The sequence below is a fragment of the Aphanomyces astaci genome (genome assembly GCF_000520075.1).
Source record: "Aphanomyces astaci strain APO3 unplaced genomic scaffold supercont1.46, whole genome shotgun sequence".
In the NCBI taxonomy this organism is placed as follows: Eukaryota; Oomycota; class Saprolegniomycetes; order Saprolegniales; family Verrucalvaceae; genus Aphanomyces; species Aphanomyces astaci.
This window is the reverse complement of record NW_009798309.1, coordinates 55,443-67,271: the sequence shown is the minus strand read 5'-3', so window position 1 is coordinate 67,271 and position 11,829 is coordinate 55,443. Positions and strand designations below refer to the sequence as shown.

General features: G+C 55.4%; 4 protein-coding genes across 4 annotated transcripts; 2 read left to right on the top strand and 2 right to left on the bottom strand.

Moving 5' to 3' along the window:
* Positions 1-4,195: 4,195 nt before the first annotated feature.
* On the top strand, positions 4,196-4,961 carry H257_13181 (hypothetical protein; the record flags this gene model as incomplete). Its single annotated transcript, XM_009840649.1, has 2 exons — positions 4,196-4,694; positions 4,717-4,961. The coding sequence occupies 2 exons, from the start codon at positions 4,196-4,198 to the stop codon at positions 4,959-4,961; spliced, it is 744 nt and encodes a 247-aa protein (XP_009838951.1).
* Positions 4,962-5,308: 347 nt separating this feature from the next.
* On the bottom strand, positions 5,309-5,620 carry H257_13180 (hypothetical protein; the record flags this gene model as incomplete). Its single annotated transcript, XM_009840648.1, has 1 exon — positions 5,309-5,620. One exon carries the CDS (start codon positions 5,618-5,620, stop codon positions 5,309-5,311), a length of 312 nt encoding a protein of 103 aa, XP_009838950.1.
* A 19-nt stretch (positions 5,621-5,639) lies between these two features.
* H257_13179 (hypothetical protein) lies at positions 5,640-6,264 on the bottom strand (the record flags this gene model as incomplete). The annotated part of the gene is made up of 2 exons (XM_009840647.1): positions 5,640-5,916; positions 6,002-6,264. The coding sequence occupies 2 exons, from the start codon at positions 6,262-6,264 to the stop codon at positions 5,640-5,642; spliced, it is 540 nt and encodes a 179-aa protein (XP_009838949.1).
* Positions 6,265-9,609: 3,345 nt separating this feature from the next.
* H257_13178 (hypothetical protein) lies at positions 9,610-11,273 on the top strand (the record flags this gene model as incomplete). Its single annotated transcript, XM_009840646.1, has 4 exons — positions 9,610-9,992; positions 10,060-10,205; positions 10,510-10,980; positions 11,044-11,273. 4 exons carry the CDS (start codon positions 9,610-9,612, stop codon positions 11,271-11,273), a joined length of 1,230 nt encoding a protein of 409 aa, XP_009838948.1.
* Between the last annotated feature and the right edge of the window lie 556 nt (positions 11,274-11,829).

The following is an 11,829-nucleotide window of genomic DNA, read 5'->3' as shown; positions in this document are numbered from 1 at the left end:
GATAAAGGTATATTAGTTTTAGAAATGTATGAAGTTTTGAAGTAATGACAGGTTGGAGTGTTGGACAATTCGTGCATGACAATGCAATTCACACATGACAACGACGTGTCAAAGTATTCGACATAATAATGATGGACAATGGGCCACAAGATGGGCTGCAACGGCGTCGACAACGGGTACTCGTCCGTCCGTCCATCCTCCACCGCCTGATATGACTCGTGAATTCATGGCATCTCTTTTGGTTATTGTGTGGACAGGAAAATTCTCTTTGACAACGTCCTGCTGTTGACGAGTGGCAACCGCGATGTGGTGCGTTTTATACCACTGCCACAACCCGAGGAACACCAGCTGTCGCAACGTTTGTCTCAGCTGCTGCTCCACCAACGACTGACGCAGATGGCGCTTCAGTGCCGTTGCCAGTCGACAACGACCCGTCGGACGTCAGTGACGATACGGACATGGGCAGCGATATCGGTTACGGCCGTACGGAGCCGTAAGTTTGGAACAAGCCAGGCCAGTGATCCCACAGCCGCCGACATTTTCGGGCTCGACCAAGGCCGAAAGACGCGCTTTTATCATTGCACTGCAGTGCAATGGATCGCCTCCGTTCGCGATACTTATGAGTGCCTGCATGGACCCGTTCTGGAAGCGCCGGATTGCGCTGTTGGACTTCAACCGTGACCACAACTCCATCACGAACGATGAGTGGGTCGCGTGGTTCAAATCAGCGTTTGAGGAAGACTCTCAAGACCTGGACGTTTTGAAGCAACGTCTGCAGCGAGCGATTTGCTTTGATACGAAGATCTTGGACGCGGAGTCCCGCGTCGGTCGTATGTTGGACGAGCTGATGCGCTCGTTGGAACAAGACCATTAGGAGTGGGTACTCCATCAAGAAGGCAAGATGGTCGTCGAAGTCATGACGAAGTCGAGCAAGCCGGATTCGCTGAAGACAGCGGTTCAAAAAGCAGCTGCAGTTGCAGCTGAACAAGGCGTTGAAGAGTGACGTCTTTCGTTACGTCAACCGGCTGCGAACATTTGCAGCTGGTCAACAGCTGTACGTGGGACTCGACGACGAGTACAAACCATCCCCGGCAGCGAAGCCGGTAGAAGCTCCACGAGGCGGCAATCCTCAAGTGCCAAGACGTGACAGCGGCCGGGAAGACGCCGCCAAGAACAATGGCAGAGTCGGCGGAAAGGCCGAAACCATCGTGCCCAAGAATGCCGAGCCCGCTGCCAGGATGGGCTGCTTGAAGTGCAGTGACATGAGTCACCGTATGGCGCGGTGCCCGAAGGCCACGCCTGGCGAAGCTGAAACGTTGTTGGCAGCGCAAGTCAAGCGCTGGAAGACGGCATCAAGGTGCTGGTCAACCAGCCGCAGCAGACAGAGCGCGGCGTGCTCTTGGAGAATATCGTCCGCCTGGACGATGTGTTCTTGGACTCTGTTTCGGACGTGACCGTTGTCACGCACTGCGTCATGGATGCGTTGGACGCAACCTGTATCGAGTTGGGATTGTCTCCCATAGTGTGCCGCATTTGGCGTACCGTACGGTAACGCCAAGCCAGTGGTGATGACGCGCAGCGTCAAGTTCAACTGCGTGACGCTGGACACGACATGCGGACCGCTTGTGTTGCGCGGTCTGAAGGCCTGGTCGACGACGCGACTGCAACCGAACTCATCGTGAGACGCCCAGTCATGGAGTTACTGGGCTTCAGCGATGAATACCTCCTTCATGGAGCAAGGAAGAAGAAGGAAGAATGGGACGCTTCGTCTGTACCGACGAATGAATTGTCCGGCATGGCGAACGTCAAGCGCCTGATGGCGGAGAAGTTGAATCCACCGGAGCTTGACTCCGACGACAGGATAGAGTGTGCGCCTCGACGGAGGTTTTGGGATAAACCTCCGTCGAGGACGAAGCGGAGCGCCGCCGCACGAAGCCAGGCGCTGTTCGAGCCATTCTAATGGCCAAGGTAACGCGGCTGAACGACTTACTGGCCAAACACATTGATGTGTTCCGTAAGGACTTGGGCGACGATCCGCCAGTCAAGGTCGAGCCATTGAAGGTTCAGATCAAACCCCGCCCTGACGCCGGTGAAGTGTGGGATGTGGCGGTACCCGCCGCTGCATGTGGAGTACATGCACAGCCATGTGGCTGCCCTGGAAGCGAATGGTATGGTATACCAAAACAACCGGGCTACGTGGGCAGCAGCCCAAAGGATCGTGCCGTAGAAGGAAGTCGGCGACTTGTGCATGACGATCGAGAGCAGCGCCTGCACGGAGCCGATGCCAAATCTAGACAGCGCGATGGTTTGTCTGGCCGGAACTAACGTGTACTTCACGTTGGAATGGACCAGGGGTACTGGCAGTTGCCGCTACATGCGGACAGCCAGATATACTTCTCGTTCATGACGCTCTTCGGCGTGTACACCCCAACCAGTGTGCTCATGGGACAGTGGGACGCTATCGCGTACTGTCAGTCGGTTGTCCACCAAATGTTTGGTGAACTGCTTCTCAGAGGCCTGTTGGCCTGGCTGGATGACTTACTGGGGTCCGCCAAGTTGAAGGACGAGCTGCTCGACTTGCTGGACCAAGTCCTGTCCATCCCGAAGAAGTGTCATTTCTTTCTGCGCGAGGCAGAGTGGTGTGGCAAGATGATTTCGGCCGATGGAATCACCCATTCCCCAAGCCGAATCCAGGGATTCGTGGATTTATCGTAGCTGACGACCGCGGCCGACCTCCAACAGTTTGTGTGTGCCACCAACTGGATGCGCGCGAGCATCCCTGGTTGCAACCAGTTGGTGGGTCCGTTGCGACGTCTGCTCGACGTGGCCACAAAAGCAGCCGGAAGCTGCAAGAAAACGGGGTTAGTGCGTGTTGCACTTACTGCCGTGGGATGGTCGTCCGACCATCTCAAGTGTTTCAACGATGTGAAACACGCATTGGCGCATGTGGTGCCTTTGTCGCACCCGCGAGAAGACATGACGGTCTGCGCCTTCACGGACGTTAGTAACCTGTTTTGGTGCACGGCACACAAGTACCGCCAGCGGATCTCGACTTGCCTCTAGAAGACCAGCGGCACTAGCCGCTTGCGTTCATCAGTGGGTCGTTTACTGGTGCGAGTGCGCGCTGGCCTATCGTTGAGAAGGAGGCCTATGCCGTGGTCGAGTCGTGCAAGAGGCTCGACTACCTGGTCGTACGCCCACGTGATTTCCGTCTGTTTACGCATCATCGCAACTTGGTGTACATTTTCAACCCAAGTGGCTCGAACGCCAACATGGCCAAGTACCAGGCCGACATGCTGCAGCGATTGTCGCTGGTGATGTCGACCTTCCCGTACACCATTGAGTGCGTCTCGGGGGACGCGAATGTATGGGGCGACCTCCTGAGCCGATGGGGTTCGGCTCCGACGGATCAACCAGTTGCGAATGTTCGCAAGTTGATCCATGTGGTGTCGCCCCTGCAACAAGTGGATTTCGAGTGGCCGACAGTCGCTACGATCAGCGGCATCCAACGTTCAACTATGGAAGGGGGGGCAAACGGTGTGGATTGGGAAGGCGACTCCCATTTTTACGTGGACCCAGATGGATGAATATGGATCCCAGACTGTGCTGTCGACCTACAGCAGCGGATTTGTGTGATCGCTCACCAAGGAGCCAGCGGTCACCGTCGCACCGCAGCGACGACCAAGTCGGTGTCCGACAAGTTTGTGTGGAAGACGCTTTCCACGGACGTCGAAACGTTCGTGCTTGCTTGTTTGCACTGTCTGTGCTTTGACAGAGAAAATGATCCCCGTCCATTGGGTTCGGCGCTTCACGCGGAGAAGCAGAACGAGCTCATCCATTTCGACTGGTTGTCGATGCCCATTGCCAAGTCTCGCCAAAAACAAGTGCTTGTCGTGAAGGACGACATGAGTTGCTTTGTGCAGCTGTTCGCGGCAAGAATCCGCTGACACCGCTGTGACCGCTCAGTGCCTGATGACGTGATTTACCACGTTCGGATGCGTTGACACTTGGGTGTCAGATGGCGGCTCTCACTTCAAGAACGAAGTGATCGAGAAGGTGCGCAAGTTGGTGGGTGCCCACCATCATATCACGACAGCCTACAGTCCTTGGGCGAACGGGACTGTAGAAGTAGTCAACCGACAGTGCTGCACGCCGTGAAGGCGCTGCTCAGCGAGGTGAAGCTGAACGCGGACGAATGGCCGCATGTGTTGCCCCGCGTTCAAGGCGCCCTCAACCATCAGCCGGCGGACCGGCCAGGGGAGGAATTGCGCCTGTGACAGCGTTTACCGGCCTGGCAGCCAAGACCCCGCTGGCAGGATTTGTCCACCCGACGTCCAAGCAAGATTACGTCACGGACTGGCTTGTCACCGCCCGTCAGAAACATGTGACGGACCTCCAAGCGGCGCTAGAAGAAATGCACCTCGACGTGGCGGTGCGAAGCGACAAGTTGCGTCAGCAAGCGCGTGGACGCCGCGACCGAAAATCCCAAGTCAAGTTTGCGGGTTTTTCGGTCGGCGGTTTTGTACTTGTCGGATCGGTCGTCAACCGTCCGACAAAATCGGCCCTGCATTGGCGAGGACCCTGCAAAGTGACCAGAGTCATCACAGACCAGTTGATGGAGACTCAGCAGCTGGTTCCACCGTATGAAGTCACGGACCATCATGCATGCCGATTGAAGATGTACCACGAAGGTGGTACGCAGAGAGGTGATTGAAGACCTCGAGACGCAGATTGCGTTTGGCGATGGCGGATTTCATGTTGAGCGCCTGGACGAAGCGCGCTGCGTGGATGGCCAACACCAAGTTTTGGTGAAGTGGCTTGGACTTGACGATGAAGAATCGTCCTGGGAACCTGCGGCGAATTTGCTGGACGACATTCCAGTCGTATTTCGCAAGTGGGCGGCGGCCAACAAGGAAGACCCTGCCGTGGCCGCCCTCATCAAGACACTGGACTTTCCGTAGGAGGGGAAGTGTTCTGCAGCGTGCAGAGCAATTGAATTGGGTCGCGAGTCGGTTTGACCCATGGCAAACACACACTCTCTGTGTGTGTGCCGTGTCAAAGGTTCCGATACGTTAGTGGAGGTGCTGAGTACTTTAGTGAATGGCAGTCAGCTGGCGCCTCGTGGCGTGTTTACTAATGTCAGTGTTATATTTGCTACCTTGAAGAAGGTCCCGTGGCCGAAAGCCAAGAAGAAGCGGTGAGACAAAACACTAACTCACTCATAGTAGCCAGCAAGCGTCTCACTGTCAGTCAGGGCAATAACCTCGAGTTCACGTGTAAGCTCGTCCATGGTCCTTGCTTCTTGGAGCTATTGGGCAAACACGCGATCCAATTCGTCACAATCCAAAGCGCCAAGTGAGGCACTGGCGGCATCAACCACCTCACGTGGACACGTCACGTTCAGAGGTAATGTGCCCTTTCGGTCAAGCTTTTCTTTTGAGAGGTGGGGGGCCTTGTAGGCATTGTCACCAAAGAGCTTGAGTGTCTCGATCAAGCATGACTGAAGGGTCACGAACGTGTGATTCAGGCGCTCGTGGGGGTATTCGTCAAATGCACGTCCCACATTGGACACAAGTTCGTCGATTGATCGCGCTGACGTTCGATGTTGTAGGGACTGCATGGCAGCAAATATGCCAAGGTTAATTGAAGATGTTCGTGTCTGGCGAGTTGAGCGCTTGTAGAGCGAGCTCAAAATCCCACCAAATGGCCTTGAATTCCCCAAATAGTGACGTCAATTCCGCGTCGGATGAGGTAACGTGCGCCCGTGCGTTGTCGTGTTGAAGCTTTATGGCCGATGACGAATGGGGCCACACGGCGACGATCGAAGGTAGGAATTTTTCCACAAGGAAGGCACGGTATACGTCCTTGGTCACAATAATGGACTTGGTTTCCATGGTACCGGCGACTCGACTTGCGCTTCCACATTGTGCTGTGACGGACTCGACAAAGGGCCACGTTCTGATCTTACCCTCCTACCACTGTGTATGTGTTGGCATTGTACCCCGGACGAACTACAGCACTCAGGAACATTACTTGCGTAATAAACCACTTGCTCGTTCGTCTTGGTTTCTTTTCGCCAGGTACGAGGTAGTACTTGCGTGTCTCGTTTGTCAGATAGAACCATTTCTCAACCAAGTGGACATATTGGAGCATGTCGTTGAGCTGCATGTCTGATCCAACCATGCCAATGGCGTACTTCATGCGCGAGTACTTATTTGCTACCGTGACGAACGGGCGGATGGCGTTGGAATGGGAACGAAACATGCCCAGGTTCAAATATCGATGCAAGAAGCCACGACTGATTCCTACACAATCGATTGTCAAATTGGTCCATCCTGTGTTATATAAATATGACCTCGATCCGGAGGGGCATATGTTCCGAGCTGATGGTACACTGTACCGATGCATGACTTGTAGAGAGTAGTGAAGTGAAAGGAGGGAACTGACTGATTGACTGGATAATGAACTTACTTTTGGATTTGTTGTCGAGGTCGCCGTTGTGAACACGGTACAGGGGGCGACGGACTTCGAAGGAAATCTCAATCTTTAGCCAATCAAGTAATGACTTTCACAAATTCAAATCTTATTGGCTATAATATTCAGTGCTTCCATAAAACGTCGGTGTCTCTTAAAATCCGTCACCCCTGTAGTCGTCGGTTGCGAACACCGGCGCAAGACAACAAAGAATTCTTTAGCTGTCTTACAGACACGCTAGCGACTGAGCGCATGGAGTTTCCTGGAACAGGAAACGAGCATGCCTTGGACGCGGAGCTACCCGATAGCGACCACGGGGACTCTGTCGGAGCTCGACCCCCGTCGGATGGCTCGACGAGTCCTGCAGCCTGTGCACCGTGCGAGGACCACGTTGAAGACCGTGGAAGGCCCCGGACTAGTGCGACTTCGCAGCGGCTGTTCCGGTCACTACAAAGAAGGCGGAAATCGGTGGCGGTTGATGAGGCCTGGAGTTACGGGAGACCGGAGACGTTTGCGGCTCCCGAGTTTGGCGGTACATCCGGGACGGCTCCCGGACCTGCGCCGGAGAAGGAAGATGTTGATGTGGGACAGAACAACCTGCACCTGCCCAACGCCCCGGCCCTCCCGAAGAACTCGACGTTAAAGGGATCCACCAAGGAAGAACGACGAGTTTTTATGGCCGCGTACAACCTGTATATCAGCCAGACGAATGCCCTGACTGCCAACGGGGTCCGACCGTTCATCATGCCCGTGAGGGCGTGTATTGAACGTAATGCCGAATGGGACATGGGAAGCGATCCCGATGACGTGTCCGAGGGCGAATGGATTGCGTGGTTCAAGCAAGGTTTCGACGTCGATCCCCGGGGCCTGGACACCCTGAAGAAGCGGATTAAATCTGTTGTTGTTTTTGATATGTCGGTCCCGGATGCGGATTCCCGGATCGGACGCATACTGGATGGTTTGGTTGGGGCTATCCATCAGGACCGCCAGGAGTGGGTGATCCGAGAAGAGAGCCAGGCGATCGTGAAGATCATCACGGACGCCGTCAAGCCTGCGTCGCTACACTGTGCCGTTACCGAGCAGATGGCGTTGACGCGAAACAAGCCTTTGAAGAAGGATGTGTATCGTTTTGTGCGCTGATTGCGGGAATATGCGATCGGACACGAGCGTTTTGTGGGTTACGATGAAGAGTTGAAGCCACCTCTGAGACCGGACCTACTGAAGCCGCCCGGGTCGAAGGTCCTGGGAGGACCCAGCGTCCCGAGGGGAGACGCGAAGCCCCTGACACCTGTTCCGAACGCACCGGCTATCGCTGCACCGAACAACGGTTGTCTGGATTGTAAGTTGACCAACTATTGGGTTCGATAATGTCCCGGGGTCACCCCTGAAGAGGTCAAGCAACTAAGAGCACGCCGAAGTACGTTCGGACGTAGTCGGAGCGGCGAGAAAGGAGACTCGGGAGCACCTGGTGGCCGCGTGGTGACGGTGAAGACGGATGTCCCCGACGCGAAGCGGCATGAGCTCCCGGCTATTGTGGACGGCGTCCTTCCCGTACAGACATCACTCCTGGACACAGGAGCTAATTTGTCGGTGGCCTCCGGAGGTCTGGTTTCTGCGCTGTTGGCTGCAGGAGCATCCTCGGAGATTACGGTCATGGGTCCGATGGAACTCCGACCCTACGGGGCGGACAGCGAGGTGATTATTGTGACAAAACAAGTTCGCCTGGGCAGCCATGAATTCAAGACCGCGTGTGGGCCGCTGATGTTGCGAGGGCTCCTGGTCTGGGTCGATGAGACCGTAGCACTCGTTGAACTGACGCTCGGTCTGCCCGTGATGCAGAAGCTGGGCTACAATGAGCAGACGTTGCTGGAGAATGCACGTCGGCAGCAAGCCGTATCGGATTTCGGGGATCAGCCGATCACGACTCCGGGAGTCGCGATGCACCGTACCCTGCGGATGGGAGAGTTGTCAGACGGTATCGACGACGACGAAGGGATGGCGTGTGCAACGCCAGAACTTGGAAATGCGCCTGACGACGATGGTCCGGTACGTAGTGTCCTGGAAGCCAAGGTGGACAAGGCGGCTACCGCGGCCATGCCAACAGCAGCTGTCGAGCAGCACCGGGACCTGTTGATGGAGTTCCGGGACGTTTTCCGACTGAAATTCGGGAGAGACCCGCAGGTCAAAGCGGAACCGTTGAAGGTGCGCCTCAAGGAAGGGGTTGTGCCGGTGAAGTCGGGACTGCGGCGCTACCCTCGCACCCATATGGCGTTCCTGGAAAAGCATGTACGGGGGCTGGAAGAAGCGGGTCTGGTGTTCCGGAACACTAGATCGCGCTAGGTCTCGGCCCCGAGGATTGTCCCGAAGAAAGATCCGGGAGCCTCAGGATGACGATTGACTCGAGACCGATCAATGGGTGTACCGAGCCGATGCCCTGGCCCATGCCTAATCTGGAGGTGGCCATGGTGTACTGAATGGCTCGAAAGTCTACTTTAAACTGGACTGGATGAAGGGGTATTGGCAGCTGTCCTTACACCCGGACTCCCAGGAGTACTACTCCTTCATGACTCCCGTAGGGGTTGTGACCCCGACCCGGGTCCTAATGGGCCAGACCGATGCGGTGGACTATTGTCAAGGGTGGCCGATGAGTTGTACGGGGGCCTCCTGATGCACGGACTTCTCGGATGGTTCGATGATTTGTTGGGGCATGCCCAGACCACGGACGAGTTGTTGCACCTGCTGCGTTAAGTGATTGAGATCTTCCAAGCGTAACAAGACTGAAGTTGCACCCCGGGAAGTGTGATTTTCGCACCACCCGGACCGTATGGTGTGGGAAAGAGATTTCGGCGGACGGCGTGGTGCATGCCCCGGAACGGATCCAGGGCATGAGTGATTTGGGGCCGCGGCAGACGGCAGCGGATCTCCAGCAGTTCCTGTGCGTCACGAACTGGATGAGGGGGAATATCCCGCAGTACACAGTGCTGGTAGCCCCGTTGACGAAGCTGTTGGATATTGCGGCCAAAGCGGCCGACTCCCGGAAGAAGACGGCATTGACGCGTGTTGCGCTGAGTTCCGTCGGGTGGTCTGGGGACCACCTGGAGTAGTTTCGACCGGATCATAGAGACGTTGAAACGTATGGCCCCGTTGTCCCACCCGGACAAGATGGTGTGTTTGTGTACCGACACGAGCGAGGGGTTCTGGGGCGCTGTTGCGACACAGGTCCCGGTCCAGGACCTGGCCCAACCGGCGAGCGACCAGCGACATAAACCGGTTGGCGTTCCTGAGCGGGTCGTTCCGGGGAGCGAGCGGGTGATGGCCGATTGTGGAAAGGAGGCGTTTGCGGTTGTTGAATCGTGCATGCGCCTGGAGTACCTCATGATCCGTCCGGGAGGGTTCCGATTGTTTAGGGACCACCGGAACCTGCTGTACATGTTTAACCCTCTGGGGTCGAACTCGAACATGGCCAAGAACCAGGCCCACAAGCTCCATCGCTGGGCGTTGACGATGACGACGTTCCCGTACGTCGTGGAGTGTGTGGCCGGAGAGGAGAATATTTACCTTTGGGCGGACCCCCTGAGCCGTTAGAAAAGTCCTCTTGGACCGGACCGGAGCCTTCCGGTGGAGTCCCGGAGTGCCCGGATGTCAGGCTGGCCCTGGCGTTCCGTTACGGAACGAAGAATTTATGTGGCCGACGAATGCGATCACGGAATTGCAGCGCGGCCATCCGACATGTGAAAAATAGGCCTCCTGGATCACCGAGAAGAAGTGTTTTCCGACGGCAGCTAGAAAGATCTCGATCCCGGGAGATGCATTGGGTGGTGGCCCATGCCGGCGTGGTGGGACACCGAAGAGTGGAAGCGACGACGGCATCTGTAGCGGAGATATTTGATTGCCTTCCCTGAAGACTTACGTAAAGATCTTTGTCACTGCCTGTCTACATTGAACTATATGGTGGTCGACAGGGAGTCGGTACCCCGTCCCTGGGGTGAAGCGCTGCATGCAACGAAGCCAAATGAGTTGATTCATTTCGACTAGCTGTCGCTCCCGGAGCCCCAGGAGGCTTGAAATACGTCCTGGTCATCAAGGATGACAAGAGCGGGTTCGTTCGGTTGCATGTCAGTACGACAGGGTCTGCAGCAGAGACGACCGCGGCGTTGATGGAATGGTTTGGCCTGTTCGGGGTGGTCAAGACCTGGGTATTCGACTCCGGGTGCCATTTTAAGAATGAACTGGTCAGTACTCTGGGTCATATGTTTGGTGTTCATCACCATTTTGTCACACCACACTGCCCCTGGGCCAATGGGACCGTTGCGGTGGTGAACCGGAACGTCGCCCAGACCCTGAAGACCCTGTGTATCGAGATGCGCTTGCACGCCGGGGACTGGCCGGGGGTGTTATCCCTCGTACAGCCTGCTCTGAATCAACAGCCGACCGACCGTTTGGACGGCATAGCGCCAACGACGGTGTTTACAGGCCGGTCTGGTCCATCCCGAGGAGCCACGGGAGGTAAGGATCGACTGGAATAAGTCCCGGACGATTTGAAGGCCCAAATTGAGTTCGGTGATGAAGAATGTTTTTACGTGGAAGACCTCCGGGACCTGCGTCTGCGAGATGGGATCTGGGAAGTCCTGATCAAGTGGCTTGGTCTGGACGATCTGGAGTCATCCTGGGAGCCATCCCTATCAATCTACAAAGACGTCCCTATGCTATTCCGTCTCTGGACCAAGGCCCGGAGAAACGAAGAGGGCGTGAGCGAAATTATCGACGATGTCACGAGTGCATTTGGTCACCCGATGTAGGCTCTGTTCGACTCCCCTTGCCTGAGTGTGGGTAGCCGAATGTTAGTCCGGACCAGGACGACATTTGAGGTGTGTGAAATATGACCTAGATCCGGAGGGGCATATGTTCCGAGCTGATGGTACACTGTACCGATGCATGACTTGTAGAGAGTAGTGAAGTGAAAGGAGGGAACTGAATGATTGACTGGATAATGAACTTACAGTTACTGTTACTTTTGGATTTGTCATCGAGGTCACCGTTGTGAACATGGTAGTCGTCGGTTGCGAACACCGGCGCAAGACAACATCCTGTTAATTTGACCTGTCTTTTCCGAGATTGATCGCAACGTTGTGCGTACGTAGCACGAGAGGAACTGAAAGCAACTTCGCCTTGATTGCTCCCCATTTTCAGAATGATGGTCGTTGATAGTGATTGTATAGTATGATAAATTGTACTACTCTGGCGCATAATAGTTGTCGCCTCCAAACAACTTCATTAAAGTATTGAACTTGTCATTTGCACGTCTTGATTATTGTATTGAACTCCAAATTTAAATATCGAAGGCGAAAATTATAA